This window comes from Terrapene carolina, unplaced genomic scaffold, assembly GCF_002925995.2.
Source record: "Terrapene carolina triunguis isolate 2854851 unplaced genomic scaffold, T_m_triunguis-2.0 Scaffold68, whole genome shotgun sequence".
NCBI classification, from domain to species: domain Eukaryota; kingdom Metazoa; phylum Chordata; order Testudines; family Emydidae; genus Terrapene; species Terrapene triunguis.
In genome coordinates, this window is record NW_020664419.1 from 76,384,511 (window position 1) to 76,411,310 (window position 26,800).

The window sequence follows — 26,800 nt, forward strand, 5'->3', positions numbered from 1 at the left end:
TTCTTCAGTAGATCTAGGCTCTTTTATATTGGCACCAATACCACTTTCTCAATAATTTTATCTAACAGTGGTAGTTAAAAACTGGACAATAAAAGGTTAAGTTATTAGTATCTGGAAATCCTCTAGAAAATAATGTTTTCAGCACCACCTGCTTACTATGCTAGAAGTCGGTCTTCACAAAGGGAAGCTGTAGCAGCAATGTATAAGCCTGTTTGGACCTACTGATAATACGTCAGGGGTCAGAAATAAGTTCCACCTATTTCGCACACCAAAGCAATCAAACCCACACAAGTTTAAGAAAACAGGTTACTAGCTGTGGTGCAAACAGCACAATTGCTTCCCTTCCTCTACTTTAACTGTGGGATAAAGGAAGACAGGTGTGTTCTTACTAAACAAACTAAAATACAAGAACTGACAGAATAGCATGCCAGGACTCTGTCAGGAAGAGCAAATAGGGCCTGTTATTCTAATTAAAGTGGCCTCTCCACAGAAGAAGAAAAGGAGAGAGACAAGCAGCGTGGCTGGCTTTCTCTCTCCCCATCTGTTGAGTATGAGTTTGACTTTTGTTGCTGTTTTTGAATTGGATATAAACTATTGCTACTGTGAAAAGGATGGGTCAGGGATGAGAGATTTTTTTAAAAATTTTTAAAAATTCACAGACTGACTGAATTTTGGAGTCAAATGCAAAGTCTCAATCCTTAAATTCATGGCACTCAATGGCCTGGGCCCAGGATATCTAAAAGACTGACTAAAGCACCTGGATGAAGACTGAGGTCAACATCTCCATCCCTCAGACACAAGGGAACTTGCTACCATATAAAGCCTGTCTGTTCAGGAAATGGAGCATTCTTAGGGGCTGGGCCAAGACTGTGGAATAAACTCCCACAGTTGCTAAGATCAAACCTCACCACCTTCCACTCCGAAGTGCAATGTGTTTCTTCAGCCTGCCTTTTCTAATATAAACATGTAGTCAGGGTGTACCGTCAAACAAAAATAAGCCAACACCCCTCAAAATCTCTCTCACACACACACACACCTCCCTCTGGGAAGAGGATGAGAGAAAGGATAAACCACACATGACAGATGTTACTCATGCCACTTAATGCACCATGGAAGGCACACACATACTACAATGACGAAGGTAGCATAAGAACATATATAAAATTAGCAATCCAAGAGGAAAACCTTTCTATTCAACGTTAAAACGGATATGAATTGAACGTGAAATCACCTGGAATACTTCACTTGACTGTAAAGTAAGACAAATCTAAATTAACCAAGAGCAGAAATTTCAAGTAAACAGGTGCCATTTTTATATATTTTTCTTATAACCACTGTGACGGGTTGGATCACAGAAACCCCCTTGGGAGCTGCCACCCGATGTGCCAAGACTACCCCTGCTTCTGTTTTCCCTGCCAGCTCAGGACTCCAGCACCCCGTCTTGCTGAATTAGACACTCCAGTCCCCTTCAACACAGACCCAGGGTCTGAATCACTTGTCCCAAAACTGCAAGTTTACCCAAAAACAGCTCACAGGAGCGTGCTTGTCTCTAGCACTCAGATGCCCAACTCCCAATGGGGTCTAAACCCAGATAAATTCGTTTTACCCTGCATAAAGCTTATGCAGGGCAAACTCATAAATTGTTCGCCCTCTATAACACAGATAGAGAGATATGCACAGTTGTTTGCTCCCCCAGGTATTAATACATACTCTGAGTAAATTACTAAATAAAAAGTGATTTTATTAAATACAGACAGTAGGATTTAAGTGGTTCAAAGTAGTAACAGACAGAACAAAGTAAGTCACAAGCAAAATAAAATAAAATGCGCAAATCTATGCCTAATCAAACTAAATACAGATAATCTCACCCTCAGAGATGCTTCAGTAAGTTTTTCTCAGACTGGACACCTTCCAGGCCTGGGCACAATTCTTTCCCCGGTGCAGCTCTTGTTCCAGCTTAGGTGTTAGCTAGGGGCTTCTCCATGATGGCTCCTCCTCCTCTCTGTTCTCTTCCACCCCTTTATATATCTTTTGCATAAGGCGGGAACTCTTTGTCCCTCTGGGTTTTCACCCCCCCTCACTGGAAAAGCACCAGGTTAAAGATGGATTCCAGTTCAGGTGACATGATCACATGTCACTGCAAGACTTCATTACTCACTTGCCAGCACACACATATACAGGAAGACTCACAGGTAAACACAGTCATCTGCAGACAATGGTTCTTGTTAATGGGAGTCATCAAGATTCCAACCCATCATTAATGGCCCACACTTTACATAATTACAATAGGCCCTCAGAGTTATGTTTTATATTTCTAGTTTTAGATACAAGAGTGGTACATTTATACAAATCAGATGATCATACTCGGTAGATTATAAGCTTTGTAATGATACCTTATAAGAGACCTTTTGCACGAAGCATATCCCATTTGCATTATAGTCACTTATCAAATTTTTATAAAACTATCCCAGTTACATTATATTCACTTATTATCATGTTTTTATAAAACCATATAGACTGCACAACGTCACAACCACACTTGTATTGATTTTGAGCAGGACATATAGTAATGAATCCTTAAGTGTTTTATATTTATACACACACACGCTGACAACTCTACTTTTTACTATCTATTCATACATTTCTAAAAGCACCTATTACTGTAATATTCAGGCACTGTATGCAGAATGCAATTTTGATGCTAGAAGAGAGGAAAGCCTGCCTCATATGACTAAGAGCTGTATGATGACAACCACTGATTTAGTCAATGATTTCTACCTTTGAAAATACTGCTACTTTTTTTAAACTCAGTTTCTTTGGGGAATGCTTTGACAAAGATGCAAGTCTTGCATCATGATGTGAAGATAGCAAGAACAGGGTTCCTGCTAATCTTCTACGGGAGGGTCTTGTGTATCTTGGGGCCCACTAGAGACCATTCTCTCTTGTGTCTTTGATCTTTACACATCAGTATTACGCTTTATTGTCCAACTTGTCTCAAATAGGACTAAATATATATATATATATATATATGTATGTATATGTACCTCTCCCATTTGTTGTTCAATAATTTGATGGGCCAGTTCCTCTATGGTTGCCATGATCTTTAATCACCAGAATTTCCTGTCAAAGAAAGAAGAAGATTCTTAACATCTAGAACCTTAAAGATGAAAATATCTGGGGGGAAATATTATTTATATAAATAAATTATAGCCACAGTTGCTGAAGTGAGCCCAGCAACTAATTTAAAGTGTGGTTATGCTCTAAACATGACTCTGTAGAAATGGCATCATATAGTTCCATGTTTGTGTTTCAAGGGCTTTCATATAATTTTTCTGTTTCTTAGGTTACTTTTGGTTTTTTATTACAGCAGAACTACAGCTCACAGCAAGATTTCAAAGTACTAATGTGTTCTCTTTGGCTTTTACATCATTACCTTCAATTCTGATCCACCGAAGGTCTAATTAAGAACTTAGTTAGAACTAAGCCAATGTTTCCATTGCTGTACCAGTCAACTTGTATAGCTTGCTCTGCTGAAGTTGTACTGGTTTAGCAGCACTAACAGGAGTAATTAAAAATGTATATTTGTCATTAAAAGAAGACACTTCTTAGGTGAAAACAGATCTGTGGAACAAGATGATGCCAATATCATATTCGCTTTAGTAGCCACAGTATGCTTTAAAAAGCAGAAATTTGGTTGAGATTCAAGTCTGCTCCCCTCATCTGTGTGAAGTGTGCAAAGTAGTGACAAAACTGAGATCATTATACAGTGTAAACCATTGTTATGTAATATTAAATGTTCATATATAAGGGTGGTTTGGGCACGTATCTACAACTTTACATTAGTCAATATGTAAGAAGGGTGCAGTGCATAAGAGTTATGAAGCATCACAACCACTTGTTTAAATTAATGTCAAAACCTAAATTAAAGTCTATAGAGCATTTGAAATTGAATCTGCTTTATGTACCGAGCCAATACACTTATACTGAGGCCTCGTCTATACTCAAAAGTTGTACTGCTTTAACTAATATTAGTATAGTTAAACAATATAACCTCCCTAGTGTGGATACAGTTGCCCTGCTATAAAGGTGTTTTACACCATTATAGCTACTCCTGTACAGGAAGAGTAAATAAGCTGCACATACACAGTATAAGGCAGTGGCTTTCAACTTTTCCAGGCTACTGTATCCCTTACAGGAGTCTGATTTGTCTTGCATACCCCAAAGTTTCACCTCATTTAAAAACTACTTGCTTACAAAATCAGATATAAAAGTACAAACGTGTCACAGCACCCTACTACTGAAAAATTGCTTACTTTCTCATTTTTACCATAAAATTGTAAAATAAATCAATTGGAATAAAAATATTGTACTTACATTTCAGTGTATAGCATATAGAGCAGTATAAACAAGTCATTGTATGAAATTTTAGTTTGTACTGACTTCACTAATGCATTATAGGTACTCTGTTGTAAAACTAGGCAAATATCTAGATGAGTTGATGTACCCCACCTGGAAGACCTCTGTGTACCCCCAAGGGTATGCATACCCCTTGTTAAGAACCACTGGTAATAGGTACTTTTATATTGGTATAATTGCATCCATACAAGGAATTGTATCGGTTTAACTATTTTGGTTTAGATAGATAAATAAATCACACCTCATACCAAATAATTATACCAGTACTAAAACTGTGTATAGACCAAGCTTAAGACATGAAGGTTATTTCTTCTCACTTCCCCTATATCCTTGCTGCAATCTCACCACATCACATCCCCTGTCCCAGAGGGACTGTATCATGACCAAGCCAACTCTACTCCTGAAGTTAAATAGACTGTTCCTTTTTGAATAGTGAGAGAACCTCCACCCCCACCAGCACGCACTCTAGCATATCTAGCTCTGCTGACAGAAAGGAAGAAAGAAAATGGAAACATGTTTTCACTTTGCAGAGCACTTCTAAACCACCAGCAAACTTACTAGGTACAAAGGAGAGAAGAGTGAAAACAAATCCAAACTTCTTCGAGTGTGTATTTAAAAAAAAATAACAACCTCACTTTACAATCATTAATAACTTGTCTCAATTCCTCTGTAGGACAACTATGTTATCCACATTACACACACAGTGAAACTGGATCACAAAATCCAGTGTTTTTCAAGTCAGGTCTTATATAAACATTGCCGTTTTCTGTTTTAAATAAAATATTCTCCATAATAAAATAGTACATGGACTGCCAGAAGTGGTGTAACTGATTCCATAAATAAAAACCAATGCACCGGCTTGAGATTAGAGAACCGTTTGTTTACTGTGCATTTGACTGCACTTTTCAGTCACCTTCTTCCCTGCTGGAGAACCCTTAAGATTTTAATTTAAAAAAATCAGAACATACTATTAAAAAGGCAATCAGAAACTGGATTCTTTTTTAAAATAGTCAAATTTGCCATCCCATCTTTGGCTAGACTTTAGTGTAAAAGTGAGTCCTTTATATAGAAGAGCCTAATCGAAGAAATTTTTTTTCATGAATTCCCACTGAAGTTAATGGAATTGCTACAAAGGGCTCTGGTGCCTGAACCACACCCATAATCTGTAAATCTTTTTGGATCTCTCCCGATAGATAATATATGTATGTAATATTCTAAGGAATGATACATTATTAAGAATCTGAAAAATACTCCCACAAGACTGCAATTTTAAAGTTAAGTTTTTGCCCTCAAATAAATGGCATTACATTGGAACTGTAGCACAAGAGGAAAATCTTTCCAAAAAAATGTAGATAAAATTCTATATGAAGATATAAAAATTTAATTTGAATTTTTAAAAATAATTGAATATCAAAAAAATCAAGCTTCCATAATGCACTTTTATACAGTTTGCCTTGATTTTTAAAATCCTTCCTAAAAAAATAGGAGTTATTTCCTTCTCTTTTCTTGATGGCTGAGGGTGTCTTCTTCAAGGGAGAAACTGACTATACATGGGAAAATCTGAAACTTACTTTACACAAATTGCTGTCAGATGCACAGAGTAAACGCACTGAAATCCACTGTCTCAGGTGTTACTTGTAGAAATGCACAAAATTTTAAAAGAAATATGATTTTCAAATTAACTGTTCCACTTTAAATATCTGAAAAAGCTTTAGCATGCTATATCTATTCCATAGATATTATCAAGCGGGCAGAGTTTATGTGAACAAGAGATTGCACATAATTTTAAATGAGAGTTTTATTCCATTGAGTTTCTAGTTTAAAAAACAGCATATTAGAAAAATTCATATTGAATAGGTCAGGCAATTTTTACACATCAATAATAATAACTATCCTAGTAAAATTAAGTGGAGAATAAGTTTTTCCTGAAATCTAAACTTTTTATTTAGTGATCAACATTTTCCATGTCATGATTACCAGCTATCACATCTTCTGCATTCTTATTCCTAAAGAAATCTAGAGTAAGCCAAGGTCATTATTCCTACGTCAGAACGACGCTTGACTACATTCTTTCCACAGTGAAGCCTCCAGGATAACAAGCATAATGTCAGTCATATTTACGAACAGACGCTATAGTTGCTCTAACTTTCTTCATTTTATACCTCTCTTCCAAACCTTTTGATGTTTTGGCCTGCAGTACTGGCACATTCTGATGCAGATACTGAATACTAATTGCTAATTACCCTCCATCAACTCAGCAGCACTTGTTCTCAAGCAATGTAACGCAATGAAAAGGAAGTGGACAGTTCTTCTTTCGTCTTTGCAAAGGCTTACGGTCAAATACTGAACTTGCACATGACAGAAAATTCAAGTGCCCTGGATAAGTCCTATATTTCTGGAGTATAAATATGTAAAAGAGTTTTGTGTGAGTTTGAAATAAACTACGTTACTAAATGAAACCCTGCTATTTAAACATTATTTGACTTGCAGACTTCAGATGAGAATGATGAATATATTGGTGGTGTTGTGAAATATAGTTATAAATATACAATGAAAATTTCTTACTAATGTGCATGGCCAGAACATATTTAGAATTCTCACTCTAAGCTATGTGTGATGAGTGATGTAAAAACTATAAAATGACATCATTTTGAACCTAACATATTCTGAATTCAAGACTTCACAGACAAAAGACTGTAACACCTCATGTCTCAGGATTGCTTCTTCAAAAACAGTGCATCTAAATGAAAAATATAAAGTGTATTCATGGCAACTGTATCAACCAATTGTACTCAAGGAGCACACCATATGCTCACCTCTATGTAAAATTGATTTGTGTGTATGAACAAAATTTAATATTAATACAAAAGTTTAACAGTTTACAGATTGCAAAAAGTCTATGTTGCAAAAAATACCATAGTTCAGTAATAACATGTTAGTCTCATTATCAAAAAGGTCATAATAATTTGGCATCTGAGATTTACCAAAATTAACTTTCAAAACGCACTACATAAAGAGTTATGGTAGATTTTCACTTTCTTAGCATAGTGAATTGTCAATTTCCATAAAATCAATTTCAATGTTAGATTTCACAGTTTGGCTGTATACAGACTGGAGTTCTTTAATATCAAACCATTTCCCAGCCATATTTGGTAGCTATTATTTGTTTTATTCTTTTTGCAAGTTATCCTCTCCTGCTGCTTCAGCCATAGTGCCCCCCTCCTTAATTTCCCTCAAATAGCTTAGCACATCACATTTGATCTCCTTGTCCCCATCCTAAAAGTCCTACTTTCATTTTATTCAACTTTTGCTCTTCCTTCCTCTGCTTTTAATTCTGACAACTCTGTTCATCTACACCTGTCTTCAACTTTGCTCCTCCTCTCATACTGACTGAGCACTTTAGATAGTTTCCTCACATCTACTCACTCCACATCCTTCCCAAACTAAAATTTTGTTCCCCTAGTTAGTAATTATTTTTAAATCTATCTTATGCAGACAAGAAGACATTAAGAGCAGGCTTTACTCTCTTTTGCAACGTTCTAGATAAATTCATGGTGCTACATAAGATGATTAGTAATAACCTGATACTACAACACGATTTTTGCCCCTACTATTTTGCAGATGCAGTTCTATAAGAAACATCTCATACACTTCACTTACATTTATTTCCATATCCTTGGGTACTGTTTCAGTTGGGTGAGAGGAAAAATAGTTTATGTTTGCATACTTCATGTCCCAGAGACATGAAGTCAGTCAGTAAGTCCATAAATGCTCTAACAACTTAGAAGGATAATGTTAATTCAAAATTGGCCCAAAAGTTAAATTTTATAAAAAAACAAGTTTCTATAAAACCTAAGACCATCAAAAAAGTTTATGATTTCTTAAAAAGAAAAGAAAATAGTAACAACTGTTTTTAAACAAATACAAATTCACCTGCACTGATCACAACTCAGGCCATGTCTACACAACATGTTGGCAAACTTAAGTCACTTGGCGTGTGAAAACACCCCCCCCAACTGACATAAATTATGCCGGTATAAATGGTAGTATGCACAGCACTTTGTCGGCGGAAGAGCTTCTCCCGCTGACATAGCTACTGCCGCTCGTTGGGGGCAGTTTAATTATGTTGATGGGAGAGCTCTCTCCAGTTGGCATAGAGCGGCTACACCAGAGATATTACAGCGGTGCAGCTGCATCTGTACAGCTGTGCCGCTTTAAGCTCTCTAGTGTAGACATAACCTCAATGTTTCAACACTTAGACGTGAAACTACCAGATGAAACTGGTAGTGCTGTGCATACTACCATTATTTGTTTAGTGTCCCAACAAAATCCAAGAACTGAACAGTATATAAATGGTGAAAAATAATTTTTTACTTTTTCAATCCCTTCCACCCCCCCTTTGAATAACCTAAAATGTTAGAAACACACAGGTAAATAAATGTATACGAGTTTAAGCTGACATTGTCCCTTTAAGGCTTCAGCTGATTTTTATATCCACGTCTCAAGTTTTTACAGAATGACTGCCCACTCACATTACAAATATTCATTCTTGATGTACTGAACAAAACATGTATTTGTGCACTAGAAGAAATAGTTGTCTCATACAGTAAGTGTGCTTCTTTGAGATCATAGAATCATAGAATATCAGGGTTGGAAGGGACCTCAGGAGGTCATCTAGTCCAACCCCCTGCTCAAAGCAGGACCAATTCCCAACTAAATCATCCCAGCCAGGGCTTTGTCAAGCCTGACCTTAAAAACCTCTAAGGAAGGAGATTCCACCACCTCCCTAGGTAACCCATTCCAGTGCTTCACCACCCTCCTAGTGAAAAAGTTTTTCCTAATATCCAACCTAGACCTCCCCCACTTGCAACTTGAGACCATTACTCCTTGTTCTCTCATCTGGTACCACTGAGAACAGCCTAGCTCCATCTTCTTTGGAACTCCCTTTCAGGTTAAAAGCAGTTGAAAGCAGCTATCAAATCCCTCCTCATTCTTCTCTTCTGCAGACTAAACAATCCCAGTTCCCTCAGCCTCTTCTCATAAGTCATGTGCTCCAGTCCCCTAATCATTTTTGTTGCCCTCCGCTGGACTCTCTTCAATTTTTCCACATCCTTCTTGTAGTGTGGGGCCCAAAACTGGACACAGTACTCCAGATGAGGCCTCACCAATGTCGAATAGAGGGGAATGATCATGTCCCTCGATCTGCTGGCAATGCCTCTACTTACACTGCCCAAAATGCCATTAGCCTTCTTGGCAACAAGGGCACACCGTTGACTCATATCCAACTTCTCGTCCACTGTAACCCCTAGGTCCTTTTCTGCAGAACTGCTGCCTAGCCATTCGGTCCCTAGTCTGTAGCAGTGCATGGGATTCTTCCGTCCTAAGTGCAGGACTCTGCACTTGTCCTTGTTGAACCTCATCAGGTTTCTTTTGGCCCAATCCTCTAATTTGTCTAGGTCCCTCTGTATCCTGTCCCTACCCTCCAGCGTATCTACCACTTCTCCCAGTTTAGTGTCATCTGCAAACTTGCTGAGAGTGCAGTCCACGCCATCCTCCAGATCATTAATGAAGATATAGAACAAAACCGGCCCCAGGACCGACCCTTGGGGCACTCTGCTTGAAACTGGCTGCCAACTAGACATGGAGCCATTAATCACTACCCGTTGAGCCTGACGATCTAGCCAGCTTTCTATCCACCTTATAGTCCATTCATCCAGCCCATACTTCTTTAACTTGCTGGCAAGAATACTGTGGGAGACCGTATCAAAAGCTTTGCTAAAGTCAAGGAATAACACATCCATTGCTTTCTCCTCATCCACAGACCCAGTTATCTCCTCATGGAAGGCAATTAGGTTAGTCGGGCATGACTTGCCCTTGGATGTGTTGTCCATTTATATTCCACTCTTGGTGCACATGCTCATGTTCAGAATCTTTTGGCCAGCAGTGTCCATTGGGGCTGCACCTGTACCCTGAGTGTCTTTGTGCCTCCCATCCACGGGCATAAAGGGGAGGGCGACCCCCCAGTGACCATCAATTCCTTCACCAATGCAGAATCCAGGTGTTATATGACTCCATATTAGCAAGAAGAGTTATGGTATATATGGAAAACATACACTGAAGAATCAGCTACTGTAAAGTAAGTAACTTGTTTTTTCTTTCGGTTCTTGTCTACATATATTCCATTCTTGGCGACTCACAAGGAATGACTTAAGTGACTGGGGGTGGGTGCTTGGAATCTACCTAACCAATGATTGTAAGACAACTCTGCCAAAATTAGCATCAAATCTTGATGCTTCCACTATAGAATAATGTTGGGTAGGTAGAGTATGTACTGAAACCACGTTACTGCCCTACAAATTTCCAAGATTGGAACACTTCTCGAAGAAGCTGCTTGAACCCTAGTGGAGTTGGCTGTAAAATAGCTATTTTGTAGCATAATTTAATACGGATAGAAATACAATTAGATAGTCTCTGTGTCGATATTGCCTGACTTTTTACCCTATCCGCATAAGCTACAAATAACCTAGTGGCCACCATAAAAACCTCAGTCCTAACTAGACAGATAGATAGCACCTTAAGCATATCCAAAGTGTGAAGTTTAGATTTCCTTTGGGAAAGACGACAAGCAGGTATATTACTTGGTTAAGATGGAAGTCAGAGACAACCTTTGGCAAAAATCTTTGGGTGAGGCTTCAAGGTCAGACTGTCCTTACAAAATGCAGTGTATGGATGTCCCACCACGAATGCTTGTATTTCTCTGACCCTTCTAGCAGATTATACTGCTACTAGAAAAGCTGCTTTGATGGATAGGTAGAAAAGAGAAGATGTATGCAAGGGTGATTACTCAAACTCTATCAACACTAGGTTGAGATCCCAAGGAAGAGGAGGGGCTCCCTGTTTCAACAGTACACACACGTAAGCCATTTCAGGAATCTACCTACCGTAGGGTGTGAGAATACTGAGTGACCCTGAATGGGAGGGATGGTTTGCTGAAATGGGTGTGTGAGCTTTTGAGGGAGTCTATCTGTACAACTTATGAATTCTGGTTGATATTAAAAAGTTGATTTTATGAAAATTGCTGTAACAGGGAATGCCTCTACCCCTGTGTATCCATCATTGCTGACATGCCTTTAAGCACGTCTCACCCAGATCAGGAACAACAGCTAACCAGTAAGGACTATATGCACCTGAATAGGTCTTCCTGTGTGAGAACAAAAGAGTAACTGCATTCGAGGGGAAATCAGTTCTCTCCAACCTCCCTCAACAAGGGGCCGGTATTTGGAGAATGAAAAATTCCCAAATGCAGGACAGATACCAAGGTGTTGCTGTTAGCCTTTAAAAACCAGGGAGGTGAAAACTCTCAGTGCCACACAGGAAGTTTTGAGTACAAGAAGGGAAGTGGATGAACCAGCCAAGCTAAGAGAAGGCTTCATGTTTCAGAATATAAGCCATGCACTGTAGCAGAAAGTCTCTTGCTAGCCCCAGAGAATTTTGAACCCAGCCCAAAGAATGCTCTGGAGTGGTGAAAAAACTGAGACAGGGAAATGTGTGTACGGTTTATTATTTTTGTATAGATCTGTGTATTTCTCATGCGATTAAGCAGAGCAATGATATTAGAATCCTGTACAAAGTGTATGGGCATTTCATGAGTTACACCTGCCATATGCCCAGGAAGTTAACCTGTGGACCTAGAACACCCACACAGATGGAGTTCTGGGAGAGTGTTTATTTAAGCCGTAGAAGAGTCTAAAGGTAAGCTCTGGTTCCAGGAGGTGGGCAGTGGGTCATATTGTCGTAGTTCGCAGGAGAAGGTGCAAGACAGAGGGTGTGCATACCAAGAACATGTCTGGAGTCCCCATGACAGCAGCAATGCTTGGATAGAGCTTTAAACCATGTTGGTTGGATTCTCTCAAAGTAGCCTTGTAAGTGACCAAAAGGAGGTGCTTGACTAGAGCTCGTTGCTTGTAGAAAGTCATTAATTCTTTAAGGACAAGAGGTAGTCTAGTATATCAGGTATGGAGATAAGCGATGTACTTGGGATCAGACAGAAGATCTCTCCCACTTGGAAGATGATGTAAGCCTAGTGGAGTCTTTTTGTACTGTGTATAAGTACATTCTGGACCTCTGAAGAGCAGCTGCTCTCCAGTGCTGTTAACCAGAGGATATTGATGCTTACAAGAACAGGGAAGATGGATCCGGACAGATGATCAGCTCCTCTCTTTGGGAAATTACATCTGTGTTGGGAGATAATTGGACTCGATATCTAACAGAGAGATTGATCAGGTCTGAGAAAAACAAACTGCATTGGCCTGGGCAGAGCCAATATGATCATCTTGGCTGAGTCTTATCTGAGTTTCCTGATGACTCTGGGAATCAATGGAATAGGCAGGTAAGCATAAAAGAGTTCTAGATCTGAAGGGATCAGAATTGCATCTGATAGAGAACCCTAGTACTAGCAGCCTCTGGAGCAAAAGCTGAGACACTTCTTGTTCTCTTTCATTGCAAACAGGTCTATGGAGGCCAGAGTGGATAAAAATTGACACTTTTTTTTTTTTTAAGTTTTTCTTTTTTAAATAAACCTAATTAAAATTGAAATAATGACAATCCATGTACAGGCCTAAACTTACTATAACATAGTAAAATCATTTAAAAACAAAACAAAAATAATATTAAGCAGCCAATGCTTTCTGCCAAGGTTTTAAAAAAGTCAACCCACTGAACTGGTGGAAGTCGCTGACGAAGTATATTGAATCAGAGTTTGCTGAAGTGCTAAACCAACTTTTGAAAGCATTAGCCTCTTCTGCAGAGAGAATATTTTCTTCACTTCCATTTATTGAACTAACTCAGTTCAATGATTAGTTAATTCAAAATTAAGAAACTGATTGGGAGTTGAAAAAGCAGAAAAGCTTGTTTTCCTTTTCCAATCTATAAATAAAAAAATTAGGAGTGAGAAGATGAGATCTCCTAGTTCTAAAATCCTAAAGGACATTACTGAACAATCAGTTCAATTCACTAACAATAAATAACACCTTTTTTTGTTTAATAAATCAGTTAGCAAAACATGTTTTGTATTTAACACTAATTTCTTTCTGATGTATCCAGCACATTTAAGGTAGTTTTAATTAACTAGTAAAAATCAATCTGAAAATGCTGTTTGCGCATTTGTAACTGAATTTGAATGTCCATCCAAATAGAGCTTAACATAAAACACAAGCAAACCATCTTCTATTAAATAAGAAATGCATCATTCCCCATTTTCTAGTATAAATAAAGTAGGAAAAATTAGGACTCTAAATACATGGAAATTATACTATGTAATTACATAGATAAATGAGTACAAGTACAGTGTATCCTCTTGGTTAGCAAAATAAATAAATAAATAAATAGTACCAAATTTAGTGTAAAGGCTATATTTAGTTGCAAATACATGTTTTACTTGTTGCCAACCAATGAGAACCAACCTTTCTTTAGGAAAAAAAACTATGTATCAATGAAAAACATGATTAAAATCTATTATTTAAATCAATGTTTCCTGCTTGTTGATTTAAATCTTTATTAAAATCAGTTATTTAAATTGCATTAATTTAAATCAATCTACCTTGATGGAATACTGACCCCACCCTGGTGAATATTTCCTGTATGATGGGGCCTGTCATTGTGATTTCTTGTGAGCTTCCTGCTAAGCTCTGCCAGAACATTTTGCAAGCCTGGTATATGATGAAGTGCTACTGGAGTAATTGTGTCATATGCCATAATTCTATATAGATGCATAGTTTCTCGACAAAGGTGTGCATGTATGTGTTGGGGTGGGTTGGATCTTGCTCTGCCTTCCCTGTTTATATGAAACATTGCTGTGGTTTTGTCTGCCATAATCTGAACAGTTAACCCTTTCAGTACTGGAAGCAAAACTGTGCAAGCCTGATGAATAGCCTTATTTAGGCCATTTGTATAAGTGATCTTCTTGAGCCATCTAGAGACCTTGGTGTACAAGATGGTGTACGTGAACTCCCCACTGTAAAGTGAAGACACCTGTCATTAATGTCTCTGATGGTCATGGTGGAGAGAAGAGTACTCCTTTAGATACTTTTAGAGGATCCTTCAACCAGTTTAATGGTGACAGGACTCCCGTGGGACCTGCATCTTCATCTCCAGATGATGACCAATGGACCAATATACAGACTTCAATCACTCTTGTATGCATCAAAAGTGAAGTCTCGGCACCCTCAGTTACGTATAAACAGGAGGCCATGTGTCCTAGAAGTCAGACACAAGCTTCTCACCCAAGTCTGAGGTTGGATCGGTAGCTGAATGACCAGATCTACTACAGTGCTGAGTCTGTTGTTAGGCAGATAAGCCTTTGCTGAGGTGGTGCCACTACTACCTGGTATTTGGTAAATACCCTCAGTGCTACTTATAGACTGAAAGGCAGAACCCTGTATTGGTAATGGAAATTGCCCACCTGAAACTTTAGGTACTTCCTGTGAGCAAGATGGCTAGCTATATGAAAGTTGATGTTCTAAAGGCTGAGAGCTACACACCAGTCTTGTAGATCCAGGGAGGAAATCAGAGACCGTTCTGAACTTGAACATGTGAATGAAGGTATTCAATTGTTTCAACTGAAGAACTGGAAACCAGCCCCACTTTTTAATTGGGTATTGGAAAGTGATGGGAATAAAAACCCCTTGAGGCATTTCTTCCACAGCTCCAAGACTTAAAAATGACTTCCCTTCTTGATGCAGCATGCTGTAATGAGAATAGTCCTTAAATAGGGATGGAGAAGGAGCAGGGAACATCTGGAATTGGATGGAGTACCCCACCTATAAACTCTCCAGCACCCACTGGTCTGCAGTGATAAGGCTCTAGGTCCCACAAAAATAATGGGAATGGATGGAAAGAAAAGGATACTTCAAGAAATGCATGCGGTTCCTAACCAAGGAGACAAATCTGCTGACTTGAAGATGACAATGCCAGAAGAGCACCTAACAAAAAAGAAGATAACTCATCTTGTGCCGTAACTTGGGTTCCTTGAGATGCGTGTCCCTGTGTCCCAGAGCCGTTGATCGGAGATTTTCAGTAGCAGTGTCTGGTCGGGGGTGCGTGTGCACAGTAGCAGTCTCACGGTGCCAATGGTGCCTCATCTAGCACGTGCACGCCCCTACCTCTTCAGTCCCTTCTCTACTGTGGAGTATTTAGCTCGTACTCCGAAGTAGAGGGGAGGAGGGTGGGTAGTGGAGTACCCACAGAGACACTCATCTCGAAGAACTTCAGTTACTGCACAAAGGTGAGTAACCTTCTCTTCTTCTTCGAGTGCTGTCCCTTTGGGTGCTCCACTTCAGGTGCACGCAGAGCTGGCGTGACGAACAGGTCTATATGTGGGGATCCCCACATGTGTAAAATATGATGTGTTATTTCGTCATTCAGTTCCCATTCATGCTCTTGGGAAAACAGTCTGCTTAATGTGTCCACCATTATATTTAGTCGTCCCAGGAGGTATGCTGCTGTCATAGTGATGTTGTGTTTTATGCATCAGATCCATAGTTTTAAGGCCTCTGTGCATAAGGAGTGGGAATGTGCTCCAGCCTGGCGGTTTATATAGAGCATGATGGACAATATTGTCCATCAGGACCCTTATCGTTTTGTCTCATATAAGAGGGAGGAAATGTAGGCACACATTGCGGACCACGTGATTACAGTCAGCTCTTCAGCATTTTCATGAATGTTTTAGAATATAGCAGCTAGCTGCCTCTCTTTAGATGTGGCATTTACCGACAAAGCTCAATGGAGTTAAAAAAAATTGACCTTAAGAAAAAAAGACTATATTAGCTTCTCTTCAATGCTGGATAATAAAAGGTGTGAAAATAAAATTAAAAGGCTCATGCCTAAACAGAAGTACTTTTGGAGGTGGGGGTGAATTGATAAACTTTTAATACTTTGTTTTCATTGTCATTTTAATACACTCTCTCAGAAGCTTAAAAATAAAATTGCTTTTCCTTCTGGTTATTGTTGGCAAACACTAACACCTTTTTACATCCCCAACCCCGGCCATCTATCTGACAGATTGAAATGAACTGCTTTTTGTTAATTTCCTTGTTAGTGTATCAACATTATTTATGTGAACTAAGGAAAAAAAGCTTGCTCATGCCATCTATCCCTTTTTATGCTATTTTTAGATTTATAACAAACATCTGAAATGTTTTCCCTTTCTTCAAAAAGGTTTTTTTAATACTGGTTTAGAAAAAAAAATCCTTAAAAATATGAGGAATATCAAGTCGTGTTGTTCCTTGCTTTTTGTTCTCCTTGGCGAACCACAGAATAAGATGAAAGCTTTCTTTTCCCTTATCTGAAGGAGTGAGGACATGAAACGTTGAACAAAAATCTGTTCTCCCAACTGTCTGAATTAAATAGACGTTGGAAGTTTTAAACAGTCTGACTAGAACCCTGTGCAGCCATTAGTTGAAAACTGATTTAAATTGGTTTAGTTTGCATTTACAAGTAAATGAAGTCCTTTTCTATACACAAAATTGCACTCATTTAACTAAACTGGCACAACGTCACACATTTAGTTAAATTTCTGTGTGCCGACAAGCCCTTACACAAAACTAAACTGCTCTTAGCCAATTTTAAACAGGGGTTAGCACTGGTTTAACAAAATCGTTTTCAATCTGATTTTAGTTAGGCCCGGTCTACAAAGATATACTTATATACCTAAAGGTGTGATTTTATACTAATTTAACTTACACTAGCAACTTGCGTAGACAAGGCCTCAGCTGTGTAAATGTAACCTTTGTTGGTAAATGATGTCTTAACCTTACTAATTCTTCTGCCATTCAGAAAAAACAAAGCAGAGAAGACCTGCATTTTTAATGTAAAAAACAAGTTGAACTTTTTAAAAATAAAACAAAACAAACCGCACACCCATAGGCCATCTTTATACATCAAAGAAAACATTTTTTAAAAATCACACCAGCCTAGCTTTATTCTTGTTTACAGGTCAATTTTAGCAACTTCTGTACAACCAACAGAAGTGCATCAAAGGGTACTGTGCATATCTTGCACAAGTGGCTATTACTGTTTTGAGACCAAATAGTAAATTTTAAATTAATTCAAAAAATTCCCAGATAGATTAAAACAATTTTAAGGCTGAGTATGTTTTATGTGTAAATTATAAGACAATGTGGCTCAAAAATCAGTAAAGTCCGAGTTAAACCTGAAACTCTATTCTTAAAAAGGTGAAGATTTGAGATTTTATTAATTTAAATAAAACTAAAGATTAGTGGTCTGATTTTCAAAAGATGCTGAATATCTCTAGTTCCATTGACTTCAATGGGACTCCAATGCCCCTAAAATATATAGATGTTAAACAAACTCAACTATATTCTAAAATAAAAATTATTAAAACCCATTCCTCGTTCACTCACCTGCTGTGGCTCAAATAAAACAAAGACTTACATGTGTTTAACTTTACTCAGTGTGAATAGTACCACTGTAATCAACAGGACTACTTGCTGTACATAAAGTTATGCACGTGTGTCAGCATTTACAGAATCGGTGCTTTAGGCCTTCCCTACATGGGAAAAATTTCATTATAGCCTAAGATACAAATTTAAACCAATGTAATTACACCAGTATAATCCCCCACCTAGCCTTGTACTGAAATAAGAGTCTCTATGTCTACACTGCAGACCTTAGAGTGGCACAGCTGTACCGCTGCAGCTGCGCTGTTTTAAGGTCTCCTGTGTAGCTGCTCTATGCCGGTGGGAGAGCTCTCTCTTTGGCCAAATTAAACCACCCCCCAACAAGCAGAGGTAGCTATGCTGGCAGGACAGCATCTCCTGCCAACATAGCACTGTCCACACCAGCGCTTCTGTCTTTGAAACTTATGTTGGTCAGGAGAGTGTTTTCTTCACACCCTTGACCGACAAAAGTGTTTGTGTAGATATAGCCTAAGAGCGGGTTTCTTCAGTTTAGCTTGTGTCAATTGGAAAGGAGCTTAAGCAAAACAAAAAAAAAACCCTATCCTTATGCCAAAGTAAGAGTATCTACACAAGCGGTTATAACAGTATAACTATGTTGGTATAACTAGTAAAACTTTCTGGTAGCCTTATTCTTGAGTTCAGTGTTCCAGATTTACGCTGTAACAACTGGTGACATCAACATCACCTGAAGCAACACTGAGCAATATTTCAGACAATTTTGAAGCTACCAGATGTTACAGGGCAAACATGGAAACCTGAAAAAAGTACTGAGAAAGTACATAAAGAAGAAAAATTTGGGATACATATGTACAAAGCATTGTAGTTCATCTTTAACTTACCTATGGTACCTAGATTACACTTCACACCTCGCATGCATAATCACTCTGTGAAGACTCCTGTGATGAATTAAACAAAAGACACACCATTTCAATTTTGTAGCTGTTATTATACAGGTTTACAGATTTAGCATAATTATTTTTCATTTTTTAACTCTTATCCATGAATTAGACTGGTAAAAATGCTGATTTTTTAATGAATAATTCAATATTTTTTCAATGTGAATGAAAAAACTAGAACTAGAATTAAGAGCTTCTATCTGAAAATGGGAAATACTGTTCTCAAAACATTGAGGCTTTGTCTACACTGGCAACTGAACAACAAAACTTTTGTCATTCAGAGGTGTTAAAAACAAAAACAAAAAACACTCCCACGAAAGACAAAAGTTTTGTTGACGAAAAGCGACTGTTGGCAAGAGTACTCTCCTGCTGAAAAAGCTACCTCCGCTCGTTGGGAGTGGAAGTTTTTTGTCGACAGGAGAGCTCTCTCCTGCTGACAAACAGCAGTTACATCGCGTGCCTTTTAGCGGCACGGCTGTAGCGGCACAGCCATGTCGCTAAAAGCTGCATAGTGTAGACAAAGCCTGAGTGTTACATTTCACATGAGATAGGAAAGGCCACTTCAAAGCATTTTACTTTCTTCACATGTACTGTTGGGCCAGCTGCTCTACTGATACAGAAAATAATACACTAATCTGGGCATTAGGCCAATACTGGATCAATACTTAATGGAAGATCCCTACTTCAGCTCGGAAGCCCCCCAGCTATTGAACTCATGTCAAGTTTTCCTAACAGCACATGAACTATAACACCAATGGGAGCAACAGCCAGCCAGCAAAGTGCTGGATGCTATATGCACCAAGACTCCTGAAAAACTAATCAACATAGAAATGCTTTTCAACAGCGAAGCTTTGGTGCCCTATCAAGTGTATGGTGATCCATTTTTTCCCCTTATTTAAATCAGGCAACTTTACATAATCTCATACATTTTCTATAGATTCTGGCCTCTTCTCTTACATAAACCCTGATAACTGGAAAATATATTCTGCTTTGTTGCTAACCTTATGACTCCTGCAAATACAGTAAACACCCACCTCTTTCTTTCACATGAATCTTTCTACCTTTCTCCTGAAGAGTTCTCACTACACTGAGAAGTAAAACCCTGTTGCTCAGACAGATTTCTAGACCATTCAAATATTTTTGTCCCTCATCCATCTTCCCTCCCACCCCCAAAGAATCTGTGCTTTTTGCTACTGCACCTGTAAGCAGTTGACATTGTAAGAAAGCAGTATTTTAAATTCTCAAGAAATGAGAATAAGAAATAGTGATAGAGAAGTATTTTTTAATCATTACTTTAGTGGATTTTGAAGGGAAATATCTACAAAGTATGAATTTTTACACAATCTGAATTTTGGGCTTAAATACTGAGTCTTAAGGAGTTTCAGTCTAAACTCTGAATTTCCTTGTTTTCAGCAATATTCTTATTCCTATTCCTATTATTTAATTCCAAGCATGCCCACAACATGCTAAGTGCTTTCTAAGGCATACTTCCTGCTCTGAAGAGCACACCTTATACATATTTTGTTTTCTATATTAATAATAAAAACATCAGAGTGATAGCTGATTGTTTCTTGTTCCAGAATGTGCATATTGCCCCCAATAGCCTTTTAAAGCAATGACAGATAAAAGGAGCAGTGATGTCAGCTTCTATTGTCTTTGTTGCATTCTCAAACAAGCTCCTTCGCACTTTCTCCCCTGCTGGCCCTCGCAATTGCAAAGAATTCCCCCTAAACATCCCCATATCTCCTTTTTATCCTCCTTCCAATCCCTCCTTAAAACTCTCCTTTGCAGAGATGCCTACAAAAAACTTGACAAGTTAGGCCACTGGTGCACTTATGCTCTTGGATGAATTATGCACCACTGCGCACATGCAGAATTCATGGCCGGAACAGAATTCTCTCCCCCCCTAGAAAATACATTCCGCCAAAGAAGTGCTGCAGTTCCACCTTTCACACCCCATAGGATGCTGTGGTGCCAGAACAGCTGGCTGACTAGCAGTAACAGTTAGCAGCCAGCTGCATTAGTCACAGCAGCCTGCCTGTGCAGCCAGGTTAGGAGGCAGAATACAGCACATGGGACTGCTGGGGGGGCTAATAGACTGAGGTTCAGAAGGGCTGTGGGGGACAGACTGGGGCATGGGCTCATGTGCTAGTGGGGTGACAGCATTGAGCCAGGGGCTGAATGAGAGGGGGGCTCCAGCGCCACATGGGGTCAGGGACACACAAGAACAGGGGCAGATATGCCAGATTGAATGGGAGAGGCTCAGGATCAGCCAGGGTCTGCATGGGGGAGACTCCCCACCTCCCTAACAATCCCTCCTGTGCACCCCCTCTCCAATAGACACTGTTCTATATTTCTCCCATGCACACCCAACAACCCTCCAGGTTCACCCTCCAGGTTCCCTCTCCCTCAGCTCCTCCATTACCCCTGATTCCCTCAAGCCTTTGCACTGCTTCTGAGGGGTGCAGGAAATACATTTTTGTATTGCAGTTTAAATGAAACAAAAAGTTCTGTATTAATATGATTAGTCAGGAATCTATTTACCAAATAAAAACAACATTTCCTGAATCTTTCTTTTTGTCTGTATTGTCACAGACATACTTGCTGACAGGTATTTTGAAACAAATTACCGAAATAATTTAAACTGGCATGAGTATACTGTGTTATTTTGACAAATGAAATAAGCAGAATTTTAAAACATTGTGCACAGAATTTTAAATTTTTTGGCACAGAATTCCCCCAGGACTATGCAGTGAGACCACTGCTTATCATGCTGACCAATACTGTCTCAGTGTTTCCTTGTAACACCCCAACCATATATATCCATCTGTTGCCTCGTCTTACACTTACATTGTAAACTCTTTGGGGTAGGGATCATCTTTTTGTTCTGTGTTTGTACAGCGCCTAGCAAAATTGGGTTCTGATCTATAACCAGGCTGCAAGACAATATGGTAATACAAATAATAAACAATACCTTTTTTGGCCATGACCACTGGTTTAAAACTGGTGTAGCAAATTATATTTGAGAGTAAAAATAGTTAAGAAATTAATATCTTAAATTCTATGGGTAACTAATGATGATCAAAAGGTGGAGACTTTCAAAGGCACATTAAGGTAACTAAATCCTATAATTATACTGCTATAGTTAAACTGTTATAACTTTACTGTGTATACAAACCCTTAATGCTTGTTAAAAGGGTTTTTCCAAGTGTTAGCTCTGCGGTTCTCAACAGTGGGGGAGACCCCAAAGTCTTTAGGGGGGCATGCTGACCTTTCCCATTCAGTCATGGGGTTGCAATGCCACTCATTCAAAACTGGCCCAGTCACTCCTCCATCGTGACTGCCAAATTTGAGTGAGAGGCTTTACAACCTGGCACACAAAGTCAACAATACCAGCCACTGAAATTTAGCCTGGCTGCCCCTCGGATTAACACACTTTAGTGCCAAAATTGAGAAATACGGTCCTGAAAACTTTATGGATACTATGCTATGTTCTCATTTAAAATGTTTCCCAGCCTATGCACAGTTAGACAGCAGGATCAAAGGACTGATTTATTTAAAGAAGAATCTCCTTTATTGGAATCAATGTATTAGATGGCCCAATTCGATCTAGATTACATTGGAAAATCCCCTTTTGTTCATCACAAAAAAGTTGGGGACATGATTAAAAAAAGGTTGAGAATCCCTGTTAGCTTAATGTGACTGAAAAAAATCACCCCCTTTTCGCCCTTTTGCAGTAGTAGTTCGTTCCTTCCAGAGGACATAACATTAGGCCTAATCTTACACACAGTTTTAATAGTGATGTAACCACGTTAGTTCAGGAATCATTCTTTTTTTTAAACCAATATAGTTACACTGGTACAACCCCTAGCATTGATGCAGTTGTACCACTATAGACTGTTTCCCTTCCTGTATACGAACAAGCTATATCAGTACTAACACATTTATACCAGTATCACTGTATTCACAACTGGGGGGTTGTAACCCTTCATTTATCTCAATGTAGTTAAAATTGTGCAATTTTTCTGAGCAGACAGGGCCTTTATTCTGCTGTTGAAGAGCAAAATTCAAATCAATGGCTCTCCAGCTTTACAAATCAGTCAATGCCATATAGTAAGGGCCTAAAAAGAACTATGACCTTAAAAGAAATAAGCATGGTCACATGTCCTTACTATGTGATGGTCTGACTTTTGAAATGTAAACTATCTTTCTAAGTAGCATCCCTATTCTCTCATGCCCTTCTCTATGCTGATACTCATATGTCAGGAGTTTGTTTCTTAAACTATTTATTCAACTGACACCCCCTTCTAAAATTATGATGGAAAAGATAGATACGCCAATAAACTCAATAACAATTAATACACTCATGCATGCTTTATGTTTAATGAATATTTCCATTACAATGCTCCATTATTGGCAATGTAAATGAAAATTTGCCACCAAATGGGGGAAACACACCGTAGAAAACTAAACACCAGGCCCTCAATTCCTTTTGATATTAATGTAAGCCATGCACATAGAGCTGGGTCTTTATACAGTACCTAATTTTTTACATTATTATATTTTCTTAATTCTAATTTATTATATGGTTTCAAAGTCTGCACAAAACTTCATCAGGTTATACCAGATTGTCGCCTAAGATCTGTAGCATTGTGTAGCTAATTCATTTTACATTACAAGCTTTAAACAACAGCCCAAGTTTTACAATATTTGGGAACATACTTACGAGGATGTATAAATATTACATAATAATCATAGTGCTGTATGTACACCTCTATTTCAACTAGGACTTGTGGCATAGAAAGTTATACTGGTATAAGGCAGGGTGTGAATTTAAACTGTTATAGTCATACCAGTGTAACTCCCGGTCTGGGCACTCATATTCCAGTAAAAGAGTGTCTTTTTCTGGTTTAGCTTTATGTTGTATTAGAAGTGATTTAAGCCAAGCTACAAAAATGACTCTTATTGTGGAACAAGTTTGAGTTGTACCAGTATAACTATACCAGGTATTGTTGGAAAAATCTTCTGTGTATCCCCCAGACATATGTAAACCATTGTAGGAAAGCTTATCACCCACTCAACAAAAAGTTAATACTATGGAAAGTTTGGTGAAAAGACTGTTTCATTTCCCTGGACTGTCATAACACCTCACCATGGGACTGCATTAGGTCTCAGAAACCAACTGTGTATGGAGCCAATTCTTTAAATGAGAGGCCTCCAAGGAAAACTCATGGGGACTACAGGAACTGATGACAATTCAGTAGATGGTTGCTTTCCTCTGAGTCAGTAATGAAACAATTGCCCAATATGGGATGTTGCCCTCTTCCATGAGAGATGTAAAACAAAGCTTCTGACTTCTAGCTGGTACAACTCCGAACATTTTTTGCTATTCTAACAGGGATCATTCTGCCTAAATCCCCTATTCAGTTGAAAACGGAAACACTGCTCTTCATTTTCGTTCCTAAATTAGTGCCCAGTGTTACTATGTGCTCATTAGAAGGGTGGCATAATTTACTCCGAATTTGCTGATTATATATAAATAGGCATCATAGTTTGTCAAGAACTTTAAGATCCTCTATGATTAAATGTGCTAAATAAGTAGAGATTTAAGTACTTATTTTTCTAAGCTGTTTTTAAGCAGCATGTTTCTTCTCCTCCTCCCCTCCCCTCCCCCACAAGCATCTTTGCAGACACAGGGAGCAAGCAGTACAGCATCACAATTCACTTCTGTCCATGGTTTGTTCCTCCATTAAACCCAGCCTGGTCAAATCCCTGAGTGCAATGTTCTGCCATCTAATTGGGGGTTGGCTTCTAGGTCTGACTGATGTTGGTTGTGTTTGCGTTATTTTCTTTGGCATCCTATCATCTGTTTGTCTTCTACAGCGTCCCCACCACTGTAATCTTTTGACTGCAGACAATCCCGTACTTAGTTTCACATCCTACTCTCTTCCTAACGTCATGTGTCTTAAAATCATTCCACTTTATATCTGCCATCTTCCAAAAAACTCTTATCTCTATTGTCTCCAGCCTTCTGATGTTTGTTTCATTTAAGGGTGCTGCTTCCAGAGCATAAAACAATACCATTGTTATATTGGTTTGATAATTTTTCACTTTCATACCAAACACAATGTTTTTATCAGTCCATAATTTCGTCAATTTCTGTGCAGCACTTGTAGCTAACGTACATCTCTTTTTAACCTCATCTTTGATGGAACCATCAGTACAGATGAAGCTTCCTAAGTGCACATAAGGTATTATTTGTGCTATGACTTTACCACTGCTGCATTTCTACCTATTGTCCCTTTTCCAAGGCACAATAAGTGTCAAGACAAGAGAGTAATTGTAAGTCCAAGTCAACTACACCCATTTCCAAGGTAGGAAAGAGTACCATCATCAATTCAAATGTATCTGCATAAGATGAAGCGCTTAACTCTAGATCACCCAATGTCATGCCCTCCAACTCATCTACCATTCTTAATATCCAAATTAAGAACATGATGAAAGGCCATGGTGATTTCAGGCCCCCTTGTTTTATACCAAAGTTTGACTTGAACCAGCTGCTTAATTTACCACCAATTCTTATGGCATGATGGGAGTTTTCATACATAACTTTTATAACTGTGGAACTCCATAGGATTTTACTCATTTCCATAATGCATCCTTCCAAACCAAATCAAATGCCTTAGTGAAGTCAATGAAAACAGCAAACATCTTTAATTCCCTTTCTTATACTTCCCCAAATAACTGTCAGAGTGTGTATATCTGAACAATGCAACTTCGACTTGGTCTAAAGCTGCACTGTTCCTCGCCTACTACATCCTCTAAAACTGACCTTAATTTGTTAATAATTACTTTCATCATTCTTCCTGGTACTAATAAGAAGCCTGTACCTCTATAATTATTTGGATTGGGAGGATTGCCTTTCTTCGGGACTGATACAACTATTGCCTTCAGCCAGTCATCCAGTACCTCCCTCTTGCTCCCATACCTTAAGTATTTTCCCTAATTCTTTGATAGCACTTGTCCCATCAAGTTTTAGCTGCTCAACTATTATATTGTCTATTCCTGCAGCTTTCCCATTGTTTTAACTGCTTTACTGCTCTATTTCTTTTACTGATGGTGATTCAGTGCTGATATCCATTCTGCCTTGCAAGCTGCCCTGTCCATCTAGCATACATACAATGCTTGCATCTGGATGAACTACAGGGTTCAGCACTTTGTCAGAATGCTCCTTCCAGCACTTTTCTTCAGCATTTGTCAGTTCACTGGTAGCCTCTCTTACCACTTGCATCATCGTCCTGATTGTGTTTCCATGCAACTTAACCTGACTGTATATAGTTTTACATTTTTTGCTTCATTTTTATTATTTATAAAGCACTGCAGAATCGGCCTCAGAAGCATTCTTTGAAAAAGTTACAAAACTTAGTTCAGTAGTTTAATACCAGGAAGTTGAAGCAGCACAAAAATCTAAACCAGCAATTAAACTGTAGTCCAAAGAGCCACATTTCTCACAATGGCAAAGGAGTCTTCAAACAGTAATATTTCCTGTGAACAGCAGCCCAATTCAGGACTCTGAAGACTACCAGAGGTTGGCTTTTTTTTTTTTTTGGTCTAACAAAAATTACTCAAGCAACTATGCACACCCCTGTTCAGTGCTTCATGTTTTTGTATATCGTTTCTATATGATCATATTTGCACACATCAAACATTTAAGAGAGTCAGACAAACAAAGACAGACAATGTCAATAACCAAGGAAATTTAAAATAGGTGGGTCTGCAAGCAAATAAGGGGAGATTTGATACTCGTGAGCATAAAATGAGGAAGAAAAAGCAACCATGCTTATATCTGCACCAGTCACATTAAAGCATCTTTTCCTCATAACTTTAATGCTATCCTGATATTAATTTTTTCATATTAAACACTGCAGCTGGAGGACACATAAGGGAACAGGACTGCTAGGAGCAACAGGTGGGCCTTGAGTGGGCCTGACTGGTATATAAGGGCAGTCAGCA

At 38.6% G+C, this 26,800-nt stretch overlaps 1 protein-coding gene across 4 annotated transcripts in view; it reads right to left on the bottom strand.

Annotated features, from left to right (window-relative positions):
* Positions 1–26,800, bottom strand: part of NR2C1 (nuclear receptor subfamily 2 group C member 1) — a 103,736-nt gene that overhangs the window by 64,032 nt on the left and 12,904 nt on the right. For 2 of the 4 annotated variants that reach the window (XM_024218281.2, XM_024218273.2), the window contains exons 2-3: positions 18,731–18,787; positions 3,045–3,120 (exon numbers count right to left, since the gene is read on the bottom strand). The exons of 1 other annotated variant lie outside the window; for it this stretch is intronic. In XM_024218281.2, coding sequence (XP_024074049.1) covers positions 3,045–3,098 — 54 coding nt within the window. In that variant the 5' untranslated portion in view covers positions 3,099–3,120; positions 18,731–18,787. The remainder of the gene's footprint in view (positions 1–3,044; positions 3,121–18,730; positions 18,788–26,800) is intronic. One more of the 4 variants, XM_024218291.2, reaches the window with a different exon arrangement.